Raw genomic sequence first — 25,294 nt, 5'->3', positions numbered from 1 at the left:
GTCAGAAACTCAAGAGACTGATTGCTCTATATATTTCGACCCCCTTCTGGGAACATCTTCAGCTGATACCTTCTGAAGAGGACCCCAGAAGGGGATCGAAACATACAGCTCAATCAATCTCAAGAGTTTCTGTCTCCATGTGGGTTATTATTAAGCGCATTCGCACTTATCCAGCCTTCATATCGCAAGAAGTGAATTGATATCACAGTTCGGGTGATTCTCCGAACTGCCCGACCCTCACCCATGCTTTTAACTAGTAAAAAATGTGCTATGGTTTTGTTTTTATTTTAGGCTCTTGTTCTAAGGAATTGGATCTGTGCTCCGGTTCCCTAAATTGAGCCTGAATACCTTCCACCACCCCCCACGCGCTGTATAATCCTACGGGTTTAGCTCTCCCCATGATTATAATATTTTTTTTAGATTAATCTCATATTTTTGGACTGTCAAAAGATATCTGATACAGTCTCTTACCAGTGGTGGAGCTACATTTTTGGGGCCCTGAAGCTTGAACTGTTATGGGGGGCCTTCGCAATCAGCAACGGCTAGGCCTACAACAGCTAGGCCTACAACAGCTAGGCCTACATAATACTTTAATAACTTTTCAGATTTATTTTATTGAATTACACTATATTATTAATATTTTCTAAAAATCCTTCTCATATAGCAAATCCAAAACTTTTAAACAATATGGACTAAAGTGGTTTCTGAGGCCCCTCCGGAATTAGGGACCCTCAAGCTTAATCTTTTGGGCCCCTCTGGGATTAAGGGCCCTGAAGTTTAGGCTCCATTAGTTTTATAATAGATCAGTATCTGTCTCTAAGACTGATCCATGTGAACAAGATGAAAATGGGAGACCAGATAAATCTCTTCGCTGCACCAAAAAAAATAATGGAAGCAGAAATCGTAAAGGTTGATAAGCAAGGCTTCAAAACTGTAAGTTGCAAGTGTTTGGTCCCTTAGTCATAAGTTGTAACAGAAATGAATAAGAGAAGATTCATCCCCAACAAGTTTAAGATTATGGAATTGGGTAGAAACATTAAATAAGGCGAGAGTTCCTACTTTCCCCACGGGAGACGTTAGGTTAGGTAAGGTTTGTTAGGTAAGACACATATACAACAGTTCGGTATCTTTATTTCGAAACGTTTCGCCTACACAGTAGGCTTCTTCAGTCAAGTACAGAAAAGTTGATAGAAGCAGAAGATACTTGAAGACGATGTAATCAGTCCATCACCCTTAAAGTTTTGAGGTGGTCAGTCCCTCAGTCTGGAGAAGAGCATTGTTCCATGGTATGAAACAATATGGAGATGAAGTGACAGGATGGAGCTTTATATAGCGCCAGGAGGTGAGACGTAGGTCACTAGGAGAGGTAAGAACTCAGATGTTGGGAGGACAGGTCCCTCTCAAATCCAGCCGTTCTCACTAGTAGAGGTTTGTCGAAGTTGATTGTAGGTCTGTACCAAGATACCCTTGTGTTACAGTGTCTGACAGATTGAACAATAAAATGGTATAAAATACCGACAGGTTGTTAGGTAAGACACATATACAACAGTTAGGTATCTTTATTTCGAAACGTTTCGCCTACACAGTAGGCTTCTTCAGTCGAGTACAGAAAAGGTAAGGTTTGTCGGGAAACAGGACAAGGATGATGCCGCCAGCATTTGGCGCTCCCACTCATATATACACTGAGAGGTGCACCTCTCCCAGCGTATATATGCTGAAAGGTTACCCCTATTTTATATATTTAAACATGTTATATATTTAAATATGTTACCCCTATTTTAGATATTTAAGTATTTTCATATGTTACCCCTATTTTAGATATTTAAGTATTTTCATATGTTACCCCTATTTTAAATATTTAAGTTTTTTCATATGTTACCCCTATTTTAAATATTTAAGTATTTTCATGTTACCCCTATTTTAAATATTTAAGTTTTTTCATGTTACCCCTATTTTAGATATTTAAGTATTTTCATATGTTACCCCTATTTTGTAAGGGTTACCGTGCAACCTTCATAGTCCTCGTGTAGTTGATAGCCCTTAAAACCCCATTAAGCAGCCAAATTATGCAGACGAGACAGAATTCGTTCGTAAGATTGAAGTGGGAACTGACTGTGACGAGTGTCTATAGGAATAAAACATTTTTGGTACAGTTTTGGAGGCAGCTGGAGCCTTCACCAGTGAAATTAGGGTCAGATCCACAGCAGCTGATGACTGGTGTTCACAGAGTATGATGACAGTCGTCCCCGTCGTAGTGGTAAATAGTGAGCGATGTTGGTTATTAAGATCGTAAGACTAACGTGATTCAACTACACAGATAACCCGTGCGTAGGAGACAGAAACTTAGTGCGACGTTTCGGACCGGTATTGTGCCTTTTCATTCTGTAAGTTTATAATAAAGTACTTGCCACAGGATCCCTTAAGCTGAGAGTCAGGATGTGGAGCGCAGATCCCTAAACTTGGGTAAACTCCAGTTTACCTAAGTTGAGCATTTGCAGAGCCCTGACCCATAGAATAAACTCGGATGTTTTTGAAGGGACACGAGCTAGAGCACAACACAGCCACGCTAGTGTGGGATTCATATTTAAAAAACCTGAATTTGTGGTCACAGTGGTGGCCCATGCTAACCTTCCCTACGGTGTATAGAGATATTCGTGGGTGAATCTTATTAGAGCTAGCTGGCCCAGTGGTTAACGCACTGACCTGTCAGTTTTACGACTGGTCAAGGGTTCAGTCCCCATCCATTCCCTTGTTACCAGAAATGCTCAGCCATGAGTGGATGTGGGTGGGTGTGAGTTGGACCTGATAGTTTGTGCTACCAGGTCGGTTGCCGTGTTCCTCCCTTAAGTCAATGTGACCTAACCTGACTAGGTTGGGTGCATTGGCTTGAGCATGTAGGAGACTTGGACCTGCCTCGCATGGGCCAGTAGGCCTTCTGCAGTGCTCCTTCGTTCTTATGTTCTTATGTTAGTGCCTTTCTAAATACTTAATATTTTATAACATGCAAATCACACTTTGTATATTATGCTAAAAAATAATTCTAATTTAATGAGGTTAGGTAAACTCATACCTGGAGGGTGTTCCAGGGGTCAACGCCCCCGCTGCCCGGTCCATGACCAGGCTTCGAGGAGAGAAAAAGGTGCCCATTCAGGTTACATAATTCTGTACAATTGTAGAGCTCACAGCGTTAACCAAGAGAATTTATCTCGATAATTAAACAAATTTACACATTAACTTCCATGTTGTGTGAATTAAGGCATCTTAAATACTGATATTTCCTCAGTATCACGGGGAGCAGTGTATGAGCGAGCACTTGAGAATCATTGTAGGGGGCGTGCAGGAATCAGTGAAACCTTCGGAATCACTGTACAAACTCGTAATTGAATCGTTGAATTGTTGAATTCAGAATGATTCTGAATTCTGAAAGAATTCAGAATCATTGTAGGAGGTTTGGCTTTTTTTTTTTTTAAATCGCCTCTGTCCTTAGTGTCACTCACAAGATTTGGGCGAAAAGTCTACAAATAAAGACACCCAGATGGTGAAGATGTTGGACATGTGTCTTACATACCCAGATGTTGCACATGTGTCTTACCCAGATGTTGCACATGTGTCTTACCCAGATGTTGCACATGTGTCTTACCCAGATGTTGCACATGTGTCTTATCCAGATGTTGCACATGTGTCTTACCCAGATGTTGCACATGTGTCTTACCCAGATGTTGGACATGTGTCTTACATACCCAGATGTTGCACATGTGTCTTACCTAGATGTTGCACATGTGTCTTACCCAGATGTTGCACATGTGTCTTACCCAGATGTTGCACATGTGTCTTACCCAGATGTTGGACATGTGTCTTACCCAGATGTTGGACATGTGTCTTACATACCCAGATGTTGCACATGTGTCTTACCCAGATGTTGGACATGTGTCTTACATACCCAGATGTTGCACATGTGTCTTACCCAGATGTTGGACATGTGTCTTACCCAGATGTTGGACATGTGTCTTACCCAGATGTTGCACATGTGTCTTACCCAGATGTTGGACATGTGTCTTACCCAGATGTTGCACATGTGTCTTACCCAGATGTTACACATGTGTCTTACCCAGATGTTGGACATGTGTCTAATTCTCCACTTCGTATGGAATCTACAATCACGTAACATAACGAAAAGATTATGTATCTCTAAGATTATGAGTGGTATTGTGAGAGACATGCAACAGGTATATATGAAATAATTATAATCATGACCATGATTTTTGAAGGTGTGGAGCGATAAGCCAGCGGAAGGTCTCGGTCAGATGACCAGCGTCAGGAAACACTTGTCTTGTTTCCTGACGAACTTTATATAACTTAACCTAACACGTAATAACTTAATGATTGCAGAGTAACGGAGACTTGGTTTATGTCTCCTAGAAAGTGCACTATGACCATTAGAAAGTAGTGTCAACTAATTCGTTAAACTAGCAAAAAAATGCATTTATTCTTGTTCAACGAACTTTTGTTATGTGATATATATATATATATATATATATATATATATATATATATATATATATATATATATATATATATATATATATATATATATACATATATATATATATATATATATATATATATATATATATATATATATATATATATATATATATATATATATATATATAATTTTTTTTCAACAAGTCGGCCGTCTCCCACCGAGGCAGGGTGACCCAAAAAGAAAGAAAATCCTCACAAAGAAAATACTTTCATCATTCAACACTTTCACCTCACTCGCACATAATCACTGTTTTTGCAGAGATGCTCAGAACACAACAGTTTAGAAGTATATTCGTATAAAGATACACAACATATCCCTCCAAACTGCTAATATCCCAAACTCCTCCTTTAAAGTGCAGACATTGTACTTCCCATTTCCAGGACTCAAGTCCGACTATACAAAAATAACCGGTTTCCCTGAATCCCTTCACTAAATATTACCCTGCTCACACTCCAACAGATCGTCAGGTTCCAAGTACCATTCGTCTCCATTCACTCCTATCTAACACGCTCACGCACGCCTGCTGGAAGTCCAAACCCCTCGCCCACAAAACCTCCCTTACCCCTTCCTTCCAACCTTTTCGAGGACGAAAAGATTTATACGCTCTCCACGTCATTCTATTTTGATCCATTCTCTCTAAATGACCAAACCACCTCAACAACCCCTCTTCTGCCCTCTGACTAATACTTTTGTTAACTCCACACCTTCTCCTAATTTCCACACTCCGAATTTTCTGCATAATATTTACACCACACATTGCCCTTAGACAGGACATCTCCACTGCCTCCAACTGCCTCCTCGCTGCAGCATTCACAACCCAAGCTTCACACCCATATAAGAGTGTTGGTACTACTATACTTTCATACATTCCCTTCTTTGCCTCCATAGATAACGTTTTTTGACTCCACATATACCTCAACGTACCACTCACCTTTTTTCCCTCATCAATTCTATGATTAACCTCATCCTTCATAAATCCATCCACCGACACGTCAACTCCCAAGTATCTGAAAACATTCACTTCTTCCATACTCCTCCTCCCCAATTTGATATCCAATTTTTCTTTATCTAAATCATTTGATACCCTCATCACCTTACTCTTTTCTATGTTCACTTTCAACTTTCTACCTTTACACACATTCTCAAACTCATCCACTAACCTTTGCAATTTTTCTTTAGAATCTCCCATAAGCACAGTATCATCAGCAAAAAACAACTGTGTCAATTCCCATTTTGTATTTGATTCCCCATAATTTAATCCCACCACTCTCCCGAACACCCTAGCATTTACTTCTTTTACAACCCCATCTATAAATATATTAAACAACCATATGTATATATATATATATATATATATATATATATATATATATATATATATATATATATATATATATATATATATATATATAGATTTACATTCGTAAATCTCTTTTACTCCTTCCAAATGAGAGTCTTGTTTACTTTGAATGTTGTCTATAATCTTATCATTGTATAATAATGCATTTATAATCATCAGTCTTGTCTAATTAAATTGGTTCCTAATAAGGGTATATATAAATAATAATATATTTAGGAAGTATAATTGAAACAATGAACATAAGACGTACAAAAAATATTTAAATTTCCCTTGTTTTGATTTACAAGTCGTTGTTATACAGTCGTAAGTAAAAGTATTTGTTTATTAAGTTATAGTAGTTTTTATAAAAAATAAATAATTGACAATATATGCGGTTTGCTTCGGTTCATTTTGAAAATAGGATTTTTAGAAGCACTTGCGGTGGACGATGCCGGGGCCGGACTCGTCGTACTCCTCCTTGGTGATCCACATGGTCTGGAAGGTGGACAGTGAGGCCAGGATGGAACCACCGATCCAGACGGAGTACTTACGCTCGGGAGGAGCAATGATCTTGATCTTGATGGTAGAAGGAGCCAGAGCAGTGATTTCCTTCTGCATGCGGTCAGCAATACCAGGGTACATGGTGGTACCACCAGAGAGAACGTTGTTAGCGAACAGGTCCTTCCTGATATCAATGTCGCACCTCATGATGGAATTGTAGACGGTCTCGTGGATACCAACAGATTCCATACCCAGGAAGGAAGGCTGGAACAGTGACTCTGGGCAGCGGAAACGTTCGTTACCAATAGTGATGACTTGACCATCAGGAAGCTCGTAGGACTTCTCAAGAGATGAGGAAGCAGCAGCAATATTCATCTCATTTTCGAAATCAAGAGCAACATAGCAAAGTTTTTCCTTGATATCACGAACGATTTCTCGTTCAGCCGTGGTGGTGAAGGAATAACCACGCTCTGTCATGATCTTCATTAAGTAGGCAGTCAAGTCACGGCCAGCCAAGTCGAGACGAAGGATAGCGTGGGGAAGACAGTAACCTTCGTAGATGGGGACGGTGTGGGTGACACCATCACCAGTATCGAGCACGATACCTGTGGTACGACCGGAGGCGTACAGGGACAGCACGGCCTGGATGGCCACGTACATGGCTGGGGTGTTGAAGGTCTCAAACATGATCTGTGTCATCTTCTCACGGTTGGCCTTGGGGTTGAGAGGAGCCTCAGTGAGGAGGACAGGGGACTCCTCAGGGGCAATACGCAGCTCGTTGTAGAAGGAGTGATGCCAGATCTTCTCCATGTCGTCCCAGTTGGTGATGATGCCGTGCTCGATGGGGTACTTGAGAGTCAGGATACCTCTCTTGCTCTGGGCCTCATCACCGACGTAGGCGTCCTTCTGACCCATACCGACCATCACACCCTGGTGACGAGGACGGCCGACGATGGAGGGAAAGACAGCGCGAGGAGCGTCGTCACCAGCGAAGCCGGCCTTGACCATGCCGGAGCCATTGTCCACAACCAAAGGGCTCACCTCGTCGTCACACATGGTGGAGTGGTCTTAGATCTGAAATGGGTTTAATGCGTTACTTAGCGAATATTTACTAAAAGTGAATTAGTATTAAAATCTGAGCCTTTCATACTTATGAAACTTAGCAACATAACGATGCTAAAATTTATTAAATGCGCAATGTATCTTAAATACATCTTAAATTTAGTACAAAATTCTACAAAATCAATGAAATATTCTGATCTGATGATGTTCTATCCAACTTTTACAAAGGTATTGTAACATTAATTTCAGTGTTTCTAAAAAGATATATATCGGTGAACTGCCGTTTGTTAAACACTAGACATGTGTTGTCCCGCCAGATCACATCTTTACAGACACAACAGACAATATATATTAAGTGATAGAACTCATTACCCGAATATACTGAAGCCCACTTACAAGGTTATTGAACTATACCTCAGATTTTAAGGCAACACGGATGTACATTGAAATTAGGTAAACTTGATGAGTCTCAGAACTTCATTTATTTATATTAGTAACTTACTGCACCCCGTGTCTCTGATGAGACTCAGAACTTCATTTGTTTATATTACTAACTGAACGCACCCCGTGTCTCTGATGAGACTCAGAACTTCATTTGTTTATATTACTAACTGAACGCACCCCGTGTCTCTGATGAGACTCAGAACTTCATTTGCTTATATTACTGACTGAACGCACCCCGTGTCTCAGATGAGACTCAGAACTTCATTTGTTTCATTGGGTACGGGAGTTGTTTCTGGGGAAGCTTTGGGTGGTAGTCGTTTTGATAAGGACCTGCCTCGCATGGGCCAGTAGGCCTTTTGCAGTGTTCCTCCATTCTTATGTTCTTATGTTTATATTACTGACTGAACGCACCCCGTGTCTCTGATGAGACTCAGAACTTCATTTGTTTATATTACTGACTGAACGCACCCCGTGTCTCTGATGAGACTCAGAACTTCATTTGTTTATATTACTAACTGAACGCAACCCGTGTCCCCGTACATCCCGAGAACCTGTGAACAGCGTTACTGGCACTAAATACATATAAGCAATCTCTTCAACGTCTTAACTATTATATTCTTCAGACACATGTTGCTAGTGAAACAGTGAGCATCAAAAGATATCTTCCTGTTGTATGTCTAATCATTTAGTTATACATCTGCAACTGTTACACGAATTCTCTTTTTAATCTTCGTTCGGTTCTTCGTGTTCTAGTATTCATTGTTTAGGCACCATAACAAATCTTGATGAGTAAGACGTATGTGCAACAGTTAAGTATCTTTACTGATTGTATCGTCTTCACATCTCTACTGCTTCTACTAGCTCTTCTATACTCGACTGAAAAAGCCTACTGAGTAGGCGAAACGTTTCGGTATAAAGATACCTACGTGCTGCACATGTCTTATCAACCTGTCGGTGTTGAATTCCATTTTCACCTTTATTACAAATATTATTTTAGGATACACTAGTATGTAGTAAGCCTTTGTTTTTTCGGTACTGTGTTTGACTTAGCTGGGATAGCCCTGGACGTGTTGATAAACGAGACGCTTATGCAACATTTGGGTCTCTTTATTCTGGAAACGTTTCCCCAGCCAGTGGCTTCTTCAGTCTAATACACAGAAAGGTGGAAGATAAGAAGGAGAAGTTTGAGACAATCAGTCTCTCAGCCTGGAGTCGATATGTTCAGTTAACAGTCTTGAGAGACTGAAAAAATCGACTCCAGGATGAGGGATTGAGTACCTCCAACTTATTTTCTCATCTTACTTTCTCTGCATTAGACTAAAGAAGGCACTGGCTGGCGAAACGTTTGCAGAATAAAGATAACCAAAACAGTCTTATCATTGCTTGTAAGAAGAGATATCTTACTTCTACATACATTCTAGGCCTCTAGTTTTACAGATAACCCCAGCTTATTAGGCCTTCAAGGTGACTGACTGCTTGTAAGAAGAGATATCTTACTTCTACATACATTCTAGGCCTCTAATTTTACAGATAACCCCAGCTTATTAGGCCTTAAAGGTGACTGACTGTGACATGAAGAATTTAAAACGCTGACACGTATTTAAAGTGGAGAAATAAGAGCTAATATTGCATTGAATCCAATCAGTGATGGAATGTTGTAGAGGGAATTCAAACTTAATGGAAATTTCTTTTTCGTTGATGGTGGTTAGTGTGTCAGTGTCTGATGGTGAACACTGTGATAGTGAACACTGTGTTGATACGTGATAGTGAACACTGTGTTGATACGTGATAGTGAACACTGTGTTGATACGTGATAGTGAACACTGTGTTGATACGTGATAGTGAACACTGTGTTGATACGTGATAGTGAACACTGTGTTGATGCGTGATAGTGAACACTGTGTTGATGCGTGATAGTGAACACTGTGTTGATACGTGATAGTGAACACTGTGTTGATGCGTGATAGTGAAAACTGTTGATATATAACTGTGAACACTGTGTTGATCTATGATAATGAACACTGTTGATCTGCAATAGTGAACACTGTGTTGATATACGATAGTGAACACTGTGTTGATCTGCAATAGTGAATACTGTTGATCTGCAACAGTGAACACTGTGTTCATCTGCGATAGTGAACACTGTGTTGATCTGTGATACTGAACACTGTTGATATATGATTATGAACACTGTGTTGATCTGCAATAGTGAACACTGTGTTGATCTATGATAGTGAATACTGTGTTGATCTATGATAGTGAACAGGTATTGATCTGTGATAGTGAACACTGTTGATCTATGATAGTGAACACTGTGTTGATCTATGATAGTGAACACTGTGTTGATCTATGATAGTGAATACTGTGTTGATCTATGATAGTGAACAGGTATTTATCTGTGATAGTGAACACTGTGTTGATCTATGATAGTGAACACTGTTGATCTATGATAGTGAACACTGTGTTGATCTATGATAGTGAACACTGTGTTGATCTATGATAGTGAATACTGTGTTAATCTATGATAGTGAATACTGTGTTAATCTATGATAGTGAATACTGTGTTGATCTATGATAGTGAACACTGTTGATCTATGATAGTGAACACTGTTGATCTATGATAGTGAACACTGTGTTGATCTATGATAGTGAACACTGTGTTGATCTATGATAGTGAACATATGTTGATCTATGATAGATCAACATATGTTGATCTATGATAGTGAACATATGTTGATCTATGATAGTGAACACTGTGTTGATCTATGATAGTGAACACTGTGTTGATCTATGATAGTGAACACTGTGTTGATCTATGATAGTGAACATATGTTGATCTATGATAGTGAACACTGTGTTGATCTATGATAGTGAACACTGTGTTGATCTATGATAGTGAACACTGTGTTGATCTATGATAGTGAACACTGTGTTGATCTATGATAGTGAACACTGTGTTGATCTATGATAGTGAACATATGTTGATCTATGATAGTGAACATATGTTGATCTATGATAGTGAACTCTGTGTTGATCTATGATAGTGAACACTGTGTTGATCTATGATAGTGAACACTGTGTTGATCTATGATAGTGAACACTGTGTTGATCTATGATAGTGAACACTGTGTTGATCTGTTGGCTGATAGTAGTGTTTCCTATTAACTATTTCAATATTTACAAAACATTGCAACAGGTATAAAACGTTGCAACATGTACTAAACACTGCAACAGGTGCAAAACGTTGTAACATATACTAAACGTTGCAACAGATGCATATACTACAATATATCTATGCCTACAAAGAGCATCTTTCGCTCGAGTCCCTTGTGGGCGAAACGTCTTTCACTGGAACTACTACCCGTAACTTCACATACAAAAATATTCATATCCCATCTTCACAGATATAGTCCCAAGTACTAAACATTGCCCACTTTGTAAACAAAACTGCACGACTCTCAACACTGTCAATGTTTCGAAGCTTCCACTGCATTCTTAAAATCCAGGACATTTTCTTTTAGCAGGGTGAAAAATCATAGAGCGGATTGTAACCTTCATGCATACAAATGATGTACTAAGTTCTATTTGAAGTTACTCAGTGCACTATCTGTGTTAATGAGTGCCTCTTATAATCACTTACGCTACGTTATCATCATTAATCCGAGTCATGAGTGTCTGTTGAACTCACTTTCACTAAGGTCTTCCAATTATGTGCTTGAATTTGCAGTGATAAAGCCACTGGATGGCTAAACGTCTACTGGTTAAGCTACCCAGATGTTACATATGTGTCTAATTCTTCACTAAGTTACCTTCATTAATCAAAATTGCATACTAAATGCAAAACACATTCTCGCTGTTGTTATTAAGCTATACGATATATTAAGCACCTGACACAATCGTTCTCACTGTTAATTGATGTAAGTGATGCATTAAGTGCCTGACACAATCGTTCTCACTGTTAATTGATGTAAGTGATGCATTAAGTGCCTGACACAATCGTTCTCACTTTGTTAATTGATATAAGTGATGCATTAAGTGCCTGACACAATCGTTCTCACTTTGTTAATTGATATAAGTGATGCATTAAGTGCCTGACACAATCGTTCTCACTTTGTTAATTGATATAAGCGATGCATTAAGTGCCTGACACAATCGTTCTCACTGTTAATTGATGTAAGTGATGCATTAAGTGCCTGACAAAATCGTTCTCACTGTTAATTGATGTAAGTGATGCATTAAGTGCCTGACACAATCGTTCTCACTGTTAATTGATGTAAGTGATGCATTAAGTGCCTGACACAATCGTTCTCACTGTTAATTGATGTAAGTGATGCATTAAGTGCCTGACACAATCGTTCTCACTTTGTTAATTGATATAAGTGATGCATTAAGTGCCTGACACAATCGTTCTCACTTTGTTAATTGATATAAGTGATGCATTAAGTGCCTGACACAATCGTTCTCACTGTTAATTGATGTAAGTGATGCAATAAGTGCCTGACACAATCGTTCTCACTGTTAATTGATGTAAGTGATGCATTAAGTGCCTGACACAAACGTTCTCACTTTGTTAATTGATATAAGTGATGCATTAAGTGCCTGACACAATCGTTCTCACTTTGTTAATTGATGTAAGTGATGCATAAAGTGCCTGACACAATCGTTCTCACTTTGTTAATTGATATAAGTGATGCATTAAGTGCCTGACACGAACGTTCTCACTTTGTTAATTGATCTAAGCGATGCATTAAGTGCCTAACACAATCGTTCTCACTTTGTTAATTGATCTAAGCGATGCATTAAGCGCCTGACACAAACGTTCACACTTCTCTGTTAATCTAAGTGCTGCATTAAGCATCTGAGGGGCTCACTATTCTATCTTAATTAACCTAGATACTATATTAAGATATTCTCAATACGCCATGTCACTTACACAGGTCCTCGACGTATCCTGAGGCTGAAGTACACTAAGGGTCGACGTGTTGGAGCTCCCTCTTATATACCCTCCATATATTCCCTCTTACTAAATATGGTCAACGTTTGTCGCATAATCTTGTATTTTCCCAGGTAGGGGTGTTTGTAAAGGCTGGTTGTCCTCCTCTGAATTTGGCAAGAGACGGCCGCTCGTGCCTTCCTGTTAATATTAGCCATATATTTATAACATTTCAAGGTATCTGATCGGTAATGACTCAGAAATAACGTATGTTTATGATGTTTCAGGGTTTCTGATGGGTAAGAGCCCAGAAATCACATCCAGATGTTTTCCTACATCACTCTTGTGTTATATCATCCGATTTAGGGTAATATAAACACGCCTGGTTTTCTTTAAGTCAGTATTGGGTTGCGTGAGTGACGTGGGTACGAGTTACCGGTCCAAGGTTGTATATATATTTCTGCAGTGCTGTATACCGTCTTTACTACACACTGTCTACTCAGCCTCTGTTATCCCCCATCACTTTCTCTTTTCTCTTTCTACTCACGTAATGTCTACCAAATCTCATAATTAAAATCGACCGTCTTTCTTTCAAGCACTATTTCTACCAAACATTCAAAACACTGATGGAACACTTGGGTTTCTTTGTTATGGAATAATTCTAAATGCCACAGAGACCCAACACTTATTGATAAAAGTACTCAAGTATTGCAACTTTAGTTGTGATGATGTTTTAACAAGGGAACGTCATTTACTTTCTCATCTTATCAAGTAAATTGTTCCAAGAATAATGTATTTTAGCTATACAAAATAATGAAGGATGTTGTTTGGTGGCCCGGTGGCCTGGTGGCTAAAGCTCCCGCTTCACACACGGAGATCCCGGGTTCGATTCCCGGCGGGTGGAAACATTCGACACGTTTCCTTACACCTGTTGTCCTGTTCACCTAGCAGCAAATAGGTACCTGGGTGTTAGTCGACTGGTGTGGGTCGCATCCTGGGAGACAAGATTAAGGACCCCAATGGAAATAAGTTAGACAGTCCTCGATGACGCACTGACTTTCTTGGGTTATCCTGGGTGGCTAACCCTCCGGGGTTAAAGATCCGAACGAAATCTTATCTTATCTTATCTTAAGGATGCAAAATTGCTAGGTATACATTACGAATGAAGGTAAATAAGGCGTGTGTTGTGCCTCACTTGGGTGTATTTGTCAAAATAATTGTTATACTACACACTGAACGACGCGGAGAGAATCTTTTAAGGTCCTCATTCCTTAACCTTGATACAAGGCGACCAGTCAACGTTTCGACAGTGGAAACGTTGCACACGTTTCTCATGTCTCAATTCTTCAGTCTTGTGTTCCATTCGTGACATGATTACGAAGGAAAGGCGAAGAATTGCTGGTAAATATTATCAAGAGAGTTGGGTGAGAACCAATATACTTTGTACCAGACCTTCAGGATGCCAGAACCTCCAGCTTTACATCAGGATGCCAGAACCTCCAGCTTTACATCAGGATGCCAGAACCTCCAGCTTTACATCAGGATGCCAGAACCTCCAGCTTTACATCAGGATGCCAGAACCTCCAGCTTTACATCAGGATGCTAGAACCTCCAGCTTTACATCAGGATGCCAGAACCTCCAGCTTTACATCAGGATGCCAGAACCTCCAGCTTTACATCAGGATGCCAGAACCTCCAGCTTTACATCAGGATGCCAGAACCTCCAGCTTTACATCAGGATGCTAGAACCTCCAGCTTTACATCAGGATGCCAGAACCTCCAGCTTTACATCAGGATGCCAGAACCTCCAGCTTTACATCAGGATGCCAGAACCTCCAGCTTTACATCAGGATGCCAGAACCTCCAGCTTTACATCAGGATGCCAGAACCTCCAGCTTTACATCAGGATGCTAGAACCTCCAGCTTTACATCAGGATGCCAGAACCTCCAGCTTTACATCAGGATGCCAGAACCTCCAGCTTTACATCAGGATGCTAGAACCTCCAGCTTTACATCAGGATGCTAGAACCTCCAGCTTTACATCAGGATGCCAGAACCTCCAGCTTTACATCAGGATGCCAGAACCTCCAGCTTTACATCAGGATGCCAGAACCTCCAGCTTTACATCAGGATGCTAGAACCTCCAGCTTTACATCAGGATGCCAGAACCTCCAGCTTTACATCAGGATGCTAGAACCTCCAGCTTTACATCAGGATGCCAGAACCTCCAGCTTTACATCAGGATGCCAGAACCTCCAGCTTTACATCAGGATGCTAGAACCTCCAGCTTTACATCAGGATGCTAGAACCTCCAGCTTTACATCAGGATGCCAGAACCTCCAGCTTTACATCAGGATGCCAGAACCTCCAGCTTTACATCAGGATGCCAGAACCTCCAGCTTTACATCAGGATGCCAGAACCTCCAGCTTTACATCAGGATGCCAGAACCTCCAGCTTTACATCAGGATGCCAGAACCTCCAGCTTTACATCAGGATGCCAGAACCTCCAGCTTTACATCAGGATGCCAGAACCTCCAGCTTTACATCAGGATGCCAGAACCTCCAGCTTTACATCAGGATGCCAGAACCTCCAGCTTTACATCAGGATGCCAGAACCTCCAGCTTTACATCAGGATGCCAGAACCTCCAGCTTTACATCAGGATGCTAGAACCTCCAGCTTTACATCAGGATGCCAGAACCTCCAGCTTTACATCAGGATGCCAGAACCTCCAGCTTTACATCAGGATGCTAGAACCTCCAGCTTTACATCAGGATGCTAGAACCTCCAGCTTTACATCAGGATGCCAGAACCTCCAGCTTTACATCAGGATGCCAGAACCTCCAGCTTTACATCAGGATGCTAGAACCTCCAGCTTTACATCAGGATGCCAGAACCTCCAGCTTTACATCAGGATGCTCCAGCTTTACATCAGGATGCTCCTCCAGCTTTACATCAGGATGCCAGAACCTCCAGCTTTACATCAGGATGCCAGAACCTCCAGCTTTACATCAGGATGCTAGAACCTCCAGCTTTACATCAGGATGCTAGAACCTCCAGCTTTACATCAGGATGCCAGAACCTCCAGCTTTACATCAGGATGCTAGAACCTCCAGCTTTACATCAGGATGCCAGAACCTCCAGCTTTACATCAGGATGCCAGAACCTCCAGCTTTACATCAGGATGCCAGAACCTCCAGCTTTACATCAGGATGCCAGAACCTCCAGCTTTACATCAGGATGCCAGAACCTCCAGCTTTACATCAGGATGCCAGAACCTCCAGCTTTACATCAGGATGCTAGAACCTCCAGCTTTACATCAGGATGCCAGAACCTCCAGCTTTACATCAGGATACTAGAACCTCCAGCTTTACATCAGGATGCTAGAACCTCCAGCTTTACATCAGGATGCTAGAACCTCCAGCTTTACATCAGGATGCTAGAACCTCCAGCTTTACATCAGGATACCAGAACCTCCAGCTTTACATCAGGATGCCAGAACCTCCAGCTTTACATCAGGATACTAGAACCTCCAGCTTTACATCAGGATGCCAGAACCTCCAGCTTTACATCAGGATGCCAGAACCTCCAGCTTTACATCAGGATGCCAGAACCTCCAGCTTTACATCAGGATGCCAGAACCTCCAGCTTTACATCAGGATGCTAGAATCTCCAGCTTTACATCAGGATGCTAGAATCTCCAGCTTTACATCAGGGTGCTAGAACCTCCAGCTTTACATCAGGATGCCAGAACCTCCAGCTTTACATCAGGGTGCTAGAACCTCCAGCTTTACATCAGGATGCCAGAACCTCCAGCTTTACATCAGGATACTAGAACCTCCAGCTTTACATCAGGATACTAGAACCTCCAGCTTTACATCAGGATACTAGAACCTCCAGCTTTACATCAGGATGCCAGAACCCCCAGCTTTACATCAGGATACCAGAACCTCCAGCTTTACATCAGGATACTAGAACCTCCAGCTTTACATCAGGATGCCAGAACCTCCAGCTTTACATCAGGATGCCAGAACCTCCAGCTTTACATCAGGATGCCAGAACCTCCAGCTTTACATCAAGATACCAGAACCTCCAGCTTTACATCAGGATGCCAGAACCTCCAGCTTTACATCAGGATGCCAGAACCTCCAGCTTTACATCAATGAGGTTAAAGCAAGACACGAATAACCCGTACATAGGAAAGAGGACCTTACCACGACGTTCCGGTCTGACATTGACCTAAAACGTTCTATGTGCGGGTTATTCGTGTATTGTTCCAGTCACGGTACTGTATCACTTTGCTCTTTGAAAGCAAGAGTTTTGAGCTTTACATGAGTTAGTGGAAGAGCTTTCAGGTATTTTTGAAAAAAGTTAGAAGAGCTTCCAGCTTTACATCGAAGAGGTTGCTGGTAGAACTAAGAGCTTTATATGAAGGAGGTTAATGAAAGAGCTTTATATGAAGGAGGTTAATGAAAGAGCTTTATATGAAGGAGGTTAATGAAAGAGCTTTATATAACTATGATAACACTATATATCTGAATTAACTCTTTACGTAGCTAAACTACTCTTAACATAATTATTTTTGCTCATATTAACATAACTTTGTATAAATGGGATTCCAATTTTTTATCTAACTATAATAACTTTAATAATAATAATAATATCATTATTATTACAGAAATTTAAGGTTCACTTCTGTGGGAGGTTAGTGGTTTTAACTTGGTTTGTTTGTTTGTTTTATATGTTAGTCATATTGGTTTATCGTTCGTATTTATACCCCTGCAAGGCCTGTGTTTTTTTCAGTCTTCTGCATTCGATTGCTTGAGATAATGTTTGTTGTTATTGTACTTAGGTCACCTTCTGCAGCCTGGTGGTGAAGTTCGCGGCTCCTGTCTGGAGATTTTGCAATTGCAGCCGTATATATAAATATATATATATATATATATATATATATATATATATATATATATATATATATATATATATATATATATATATATATATATATATATATGTCGTGCCGAATAGGCAGAACTTGCGATCTTGGCTTAATAGCAACGCTCATCTTGCCATATAGGACAAGTGAAAATTTGTGTATGCAATAATTTCGCCAAAATAATTCTGAACCTAACGAAAAAAATATATTTATCTGTGCTTGTTTAGTATTAAATTATTGTAAACAAATCTAAAATATATATAGTTGGGTTAGGCTAAAATAAATTGTTCTTGTTATAATAAGGTTAGGTGAGTTTTCTAAGATTCTTTTGGTGCAAAATTAAATTTTTTTTCATTAACATTAATGAAAAAAATATATCTTTAAACGTACAAGAGAAAATTTTAGAAAGGACTTAATTTTAAATGAGTTCTTGCTAATTGACCAGTTTTACATATTCGGCACGACATATATATATATATATATATATATATATATATATATATATATATATATATATATATATATATATATATATATATATATTAGTATCCGAAAGCCAGGTACTAATCAAACCCAGTTTAAACATTTTCATAATATACTTTTTATTAAATAAAGCCACAGGCTGGCTTAAAGTCTTTAGAATGTACGTAGTTGTACTTGAGTCTTATATATATTAAAAATAAGTAAATTGAAACTCGTACATTGGTAATATAAAATCCACTTGTGATCTGAGTTCTCTAAGTTAAATTTAATAAGGTTTTCGATATATACTGCAGTTCCAAGTGGTTTTGTAACATGATATAGATGTTTTTTCTCGTATGAAAAATTAATATTATTAAAACCAAGCGCTAAACCCACTAGGGTCATACAGCGCTGACCATATTTATTGCTAAATACTCGATACATCATTGTATTTTAAAATTTTATCAAGATTTTTTTGGTAAAAAATATAATTAATTGCAAGGACCCACGACTCATCACCAAGGAAAAAGATTTCAGGAAACGAGAGCTTTAAGAGTCAACACTCATTAACATGTCAAATTCTGCCAAAATATAGCTGAACCTCTTGCCAAGACGCTACTTTATTGGTATCCCATATACAGGGTGTTTCATATTGATAGACCCGATCGTGATATATACTGCTTAGAAATTGGATCCATATATTTGAAACATCCTAAAATATAGAGGAACATTGCAGCAGTCCTACTGGCCCATATTTGTCAGGTTTTACTCAGGTAATTCATTCTTCAACATAACTCGCCTAACTCTTTACCTCACTACACACCATAAATATAGCTTATCCTCTCTGTCTCTCTAGGCAGGTCTGGCATGACTTAATAAAGCCCAATGTATGGGCGAAACGTTAACGAAGGTTCGTATAATTATACTTCGAAGTATTAGAGACATGTGCAACCAGTGGCTTTATCAATACAGTATGAATATCACTCCAGTATCAATATCAATAAAGATAAAGATAAATAGTTGTTGCATTATGTGTCTAATACTTCAACTTGTCCATATTATACACCATTGATGCTATGATAATTATTGTTCATTAATTTGAGTCCTTTTTTTGCCATTTGCCTTTAAAATTCGAGTATAACTTGTTATCTTGTCAGTTATATCGTTTTAACACTTGCATTTTCCCTAATTTCTGGTAACTAGAGACGGAAATTTCAAAAATTCAGTAAATAATGTTGGAATATTACTGGTAGTAATTGAAAAAATATATGAAACAATTTTTTTAATTAACAAAATGCTGGTCATATAATTCCCCTTGGTTACATTGTATTGATATTCATTTCTCCATATCCAGAATACAGTAGTGATACACAAAAATAATATAAATGCAGATCTATCTGAATGTTTTTGAGGCACTTAGAAGCACTTGCGGTGGACGATGCCGGGGCCGGACTCGTCGTACTCTTCCTTGGTGATCCACATGGACTGGAAGGTGGACAGTGAGGCCAGGATGGAACCACCGATCCAGACGGAGTACTTACGCTCGGGAGGAGCAATGATCTTGATCTTGATGGTAGCAGGAGCCAGAGCAGTGATTTCCTTCTGCATGCGGTCAGCAATACCAGGGTACATGGTGGTACCACCAGAGAGAACGTTGTTAGCAAACAGGTCCTTCCTGATATCAATGTCGCACCTCATGATGGAGTTGTAGACGGTCTCGTGGATACCAACAGATTCCATACCCAGGAAGGAAGGCTGGAACAGAGACTCTGGGCAACGGAAACGTTCGTTACCAATAGTGATGACCTGACCATCAGGAAGTTCGTAGGACTTCTCAAGAGATGAGGAAGCAGCAGCAATATTCATCTCATTTTCGAAGTCAAGGGCGACATAGCAAAGTTTCTCCTTGATATCACGAACGATTTCTCGCTCAGCCGTGGTGGTGAAGGAATAACCTCGTTCTGTCATGATCTTTGTAAGGTAAGCAGTCAAGTCACGGCCAGCCAAGTCGAGACGAAGGATAGCGTGGGGAAGACAATAACCTTCGTAGATGGGGACGGTGTGGGTGACACCATCACCGGTATCGAGCACGATACCTGTGGTACGACCAGAGGCGTACAGGGACAGCACGGCCTGGATGGCCACGTACATGGCGGGGGTGTTGAAAGTCTCAAACATGATCTGTGTCATCTTCTCACGGTTGGCCTTGGGGTTGAGGGGAGCCTCAGTGAGGAGGACAGGGGACTCCTCAGGGGCAACACGCAGCTCGTTGTAGAAGGAGTGATGCCAGATCTTCTCCATGTCGTCCCAGTTGGTAATGATGCCGTGCTCGATGGGGTACTTGAGAGTCAGGATACCTCTCTTGCTCTGAGCCTCATCACCGACGTAGGCGTCCTTCTGACCCATACCGACCATCACACCCTGGTGACGAGGACGGCCGACGATGGAGGGAAAGACGGCGCGGGGAGCGTCGTCACCAGCGAAGCCGGCCTTGACCATGCCGGAGCCATTGTCCACAACCAAAGGGCTCACTTCGTCGTCACACATGGTGGAGTGGTCTTAGGTCTGGAAAGAATGTGAGAATAATGCATACATTAATCGGTGGCGCTGCAATATTTCTAAATTTCGGTAATTATTATTCATGAAATATACAGAGGAAAAATTTATGTTTGGGTAGTTAGAATGAGAAAGGAATCAGTAGACATGCTACTTATACTTGGTTCATTGGTAAATTAGGATGCTTGGTACATTATTTTGTTATCTTATATCCTAACTATGCAAAGGAGTGAACCATTCACGGTCCATATGCGTAATCAATGGGAATAACTCGGAGAACTGTATTTTCGGTCTGATTTAACTGCTGGAATTGAGAGTACCAAAGAAATTAGCTTGAATGTGTTGCTGCGCTTTTACCCAGTGTTTACTTGACCTCTTGCACTATATGTACTGTTTGTTTTGGCTTTTCTTTATTAGGGCTGAACAAGCCACTTATGGCAAAAGGTTTCCTTTTTAGACTAGCATCGGAGCCTCTTCTTACGATAAGTTTGGTAATTGAAAGAACAGACCAATGTATCTTCAGTTATACAACTGAATATACAAAATCGTGAGTTTTTTCTTCTGTATCTGATATTTCGGCTTTACTTCTGTAAAATATATATTTTCTAACGAGAGTGTCAAGCTACCTGGAGGATGTGCTCCTGGAGAGTGTTCCGGGTGTCAACGCCCCCGCTGCCCAGTCTTTGATCAGGCCTAGAGGGAAATATTTGCTCAATATTCCTGCCATTGAATATGGATTATTCCTATAACCACATATTAAAACACTTATAATTTCAAGTACATCAAACTAAGGCCCTTTAAAGGAGGGGGTTACGGCATCAATGAGGGACTCTTGATCTACCTAACCGGAGCTATCCTTCCGTTCCTAACCGGAGCTATCCTTCCGTTCCTTGGATAATGATAATATGTTCATTCACTTGGTTAATAGGGTTTAAAACCTATCGACTACACCAGAATCGTTAATGCTACACGTAACCTTCTCACCAGTAGACAATACTTTAATATTTAAAACAGGGATTAAAGTGATCTCTCACAATATATACACTGGGAGAAGTACACCTCTCAGTATATATATTCTGTTATTATTATTATTATTATTATTATTATTATTATAATTACTTTTATTATTAAAATAATAATCATAATAATTGTAAAAATAATTATAATGATGGTAATAATGCTAATAATAAAAACAATTAATCATAGGTATAATTTGTGGAGGTTAAAGTATTATTAACACGTGCCTCAGATTCCCACTTTCTGTCTCTCTCTCTCTTCCTCTTTCTCTGCCAAAACACATAATAAGGGAGGTTTTACAAGCGTTCTCCGCCCACGTCTGAGGCGTCGCCCCGAGTGATTCACGACAAGGCAACAAGACGACAGCTTGGCCACTCATATCAACAGGAAGATGGCAAGCGTTTGCCAAATTTTTGCACGGTTTAGTCATCCGTGGAATAGATATATCCGCAGCAGGTGGTGTTAGTGGGATGATATGGGCACTGGTGTAGGTGGTTTTATTGGGGTTTTTCTACTGATTTAGTTTCTTGGGTTTGATCGCCTGTCTACTACACGAGGGCCATTTAAGGTTGTATCTTAACTGTACTAGCACTATATGTTACCTCTTCTAAGATTATATGGTACCTGCACCAAGACTATATGGTACCTGCACCAAGACTACATGGTACCTGCACCAAAACTATATTGTACCTGCACCAAGACTATATGTTGCCTGCACTAAGACTATGGTACCTGCACCAAGACTATGGTACCTGCACCAAGACTATATGGTACCTGCACCAAGACTATATGGTACCTGCACCAAGACTATATGGTACCTGCACCAAGACTATATGGTACCTGCACCAAGACTATATGGTACCTGCACCAAGACTATATGGTACCTACACCAAGACTATATGGTACCTGCACCAAGACTATATGGTACCTGCACCAAGATTATATGGTACCTGCACCAAGACTATATGGTACCTGCACCAAGACTATAAGGTACCTGCACCAAGACTATAAGGTACCTGCACCAAGACTATATGGTACCTGCACCAAGACTATATGGTACCTGCACCAAGACTATATGGTACCTGCACCAAGACTATATGGTACCTGCACCAAGACTATATGGTACCTGCACCAAGACTATATGGTACCTGCACCAAAACTATGGTACCTGTACATCAACAAATGGCTTCTGTTCTGTATACTGAGAGAGACACTTTTCTCGGTGTATTTATATTGAGAAATACAAACCTCTGTAAATACTGAAATTAATGAAAGTACATTCATTATTAATACACAATATTATACTCGCTCTAACGTGTAAATTATTGTCACTGCAAAATCTGTTTGGAATTTCTATGTATTTTTCGAAAAAGACATGAGTGTTCTCGAATTTTGACTTAAAAGTGAATTTTCACTTAGTTATAGACGACAATTCTCACTTAGTCATAAACGACAATTCTTAGAGTTATAGACGACAATTCTCACTTAGTCATAAACGACAATTCTTACAGTTATAGACGACAATTCTCACTTAGTCATAAACGACAATTCTTAGAGTTATAGACGACAATTCTCACTTAGTCATAAACGACAATTCTTACAGTTATAGACGACAATTCTCACTTAGTCATAAACGACAATTCTTACAGTTATAGACGACAATTCTCACTTAGTCATAAACGACAATTCTTACAGTTATAGACGACAATTCTCACTTAGTCATAAACGACAATTCTTACAGTTATAGACGACAATTCTCACTTAGTCATAAACGACAATTCTTAGAGTTATAGACGACAATTCTCACTTAGTCATAAACGACAATTCTTACAGTTATAGACGACAATTCTCAGTCATAAACGACAATTCTTACTTACAGTTATAGACGACAATTCTCACGTACAGTCATAAACGACCATTCTTACTTACAGTTATAGACGACAATTCTCACTTAGTCATGAACGACAATCCTCACTTAGTCATAAACGACAATTCTCACTTACAGTCATAAACGACAGTTCTTACTTACAGTCATAAAAGACACTTCCCACAGTCATAGACGACAATTCTCACTTACAGCCATAAACGACAGTTCTTACAGTCATAAACGACAATTTTCACTTACAGACATAGACAATTTTCACTTAGTCATAGGCCACATTTCTCACTTAGTCATAGACGACAATTCTCACTTACAGTCATAGACGACAATTCTCACTTACAATCATGAACGACAATTCTCACTTAGTCATAAACGACAATTCTCACTTGCAGTCATAGACGACAGTTCTTACAGTCATAAACGACAATTCTCAGTCATAGATGACAATTCTCACAGTCATAAACGACAATTCTCACTTACAGACATAGACGACAGTTTTCACTTAGTCATAGACGACAGTTCTCACTTACAGTCATAGACGACAATTCTCACTTACAGTCATAAACGACAATTCTCACTTACAGACATAGACGACAATTTTCACTTAGTCAAAGGCGACAACTCTCACTTACAGGCATAGATGACAATTCTCACAGTCATAGACGACAATTCTCACTTACAGTCATAAACGACAATTCTCACAGTCATAGACGACAATTCTCACTTACAGTCATAAACGACAATTCTCACAGTCATAGACGACAATTCTCACTTACAGTCATGAACGACAATGTTCACTTACAGTCATAAACGACAATTCTCACAGTCATAGACGACAATTCTCACTTACAGTCATGAACGACAATGTTCACTTACAGTCATAGACGACAATTCTCACTTACAGTCATAAACGACAATTCTCACAGTCATAGACGACAATTCTCACTTACAGTCATGAACGACAATGTTCACTTACAGTCATAAACGACAATTCTCACAGTCATAAACGACAATTCTCAGTCACAAACAACAAGAGTGTTGTAAAGGAAGGTTAAATATTTACAGGTAATTATGTTATGTCTACAACCAGGGAAGGTGAGGATCTGATCACACACAAACACATACACAGTATCGACGTATCCTGAGACTGAAGTACACTGAAGCTCGCGTCTGCAAGTTTCCTCTTATATAGAATGAGACTACTCTCGCTTACTAATACCGAAGATGTCTCATTGTTTTGAAATTTTTTGACCATATAGCTGTTTTGGGGAGTGGGTAAGATAGTTCCGTCCCGACGGAGATAGCTGCGTCTCGGCAAATATATGATATCCAACATTTACCTTATTTGTTTATCATCAATTCTGTTCAGATAATACTTTTACGGTGGGATAATTCAGCGCAATAGTGAAATTTTCCTTGCTTTTAGTATCATTAATATGAAGGGAAAAATGGCTTGAAGATGAGTCTAGCATCGCCATTACTTATTTCAAGTGAGTTAAGTTCAAATTCTTGGGCTGCATAAGGGCCATTAATATTTTAATGCATACCTTAGGTGTTGAAGTAGATATTTGGTGCAAATAAAGTGAGATATACATGGCTCTTAGTGTATACATGTT

General features: G+C 39.7%; 3 protein-coding genes across 3 annotated transcripts in view; 1 reads left to right on the top strand and 2 right to left on the bottom strand.

The window, feature by feature from the left end:
* Positions 1 to 25,294, top strand: part of LOC128704378 (actin-57B-like) — a 180,244-nt gene that overhangs the window by 24,296 nt on the left and 130,654 nt on the right. The window lies entirely within an intron of this gene.
* LOC128704384 (actin-3, muscle-specific-like) lies at positions 6,114 to 12,975 on the bottom strand. Its single transcript, XM_070103090.1, has 2 exons — positions 12,826 to 12,975; positions 6,114 to 7,460 (listed from the first exon to the last, which is right to left on the bottom strand). Exon 2 carries the CDS (start codon positions 7,440 to 7,442, stop codon positions 6,312 to 6,314), a length of 1,131 nt encoding a protein of 376 aa, XP_069959191.1. The 5' UTR covers positions 7,443 to 7,460; positions 12,826 to 12,975; the 3' UTR covers positions 6,114 to 6,311.
* Positions 19,493 to 24,943, bottom strand: LOC128704362 (actin-3, muscle-specific-like). Its single transcript, XM_070103093.1, has 2 exons — positions 24,804 to 24,943; positions 19,493 to 20,788 (listed from the first exon to the last, which is right to left on the bottom strand). Exon 2 carries the CDS (start codon positions 20,768 to 20,770, stop codon positions 19,640 to 19,642), a length of 1,131 nt encoding a protein of 376 aa, XP_069959194.1. The 5' UTR covers positions 20,771 to 20,788; positions 24,804 to 24,943; the 3' UTR covers positions 19,493 to 19,639.

Source organism: Cherax quadricarinatus, chromosome 84 (genome assembly GCF_038502225.1).
Source record: "Cherax quadricarinatus isolate ZL_2023a chromosome 84, ASM3850222v1, whole genome shotgun sequence".
Classification (NCBI taxonomy): domain Eukaryota; kingdom Metazoa; phylum Arthropoda; class Malacostraca; order Decapoda; family Parastacidae; genus Cherax; species Cherax quadricarinatus.
This window is presented reverse-complemented; position numbering and strand designations above follow the sequence as displayed.

Bases quoted from the DNA above. Each gene is read 5' to 3' on its own strand.
- LOC128704384 (XM_070103090.1), bottom strand. From the start codon at position 7,442: ATGTGTGACGACGAGGTGAGCCCTTTGGTTGTGGACAATGGCTCCGGC.
- LOC128704362 (XM_070103093.1), bottom strand. From the start codon at position 20,770: ATGTGTGACGACGAAGTGAGCCCTTTGGTTGTGGACAATGGCTCCGGC.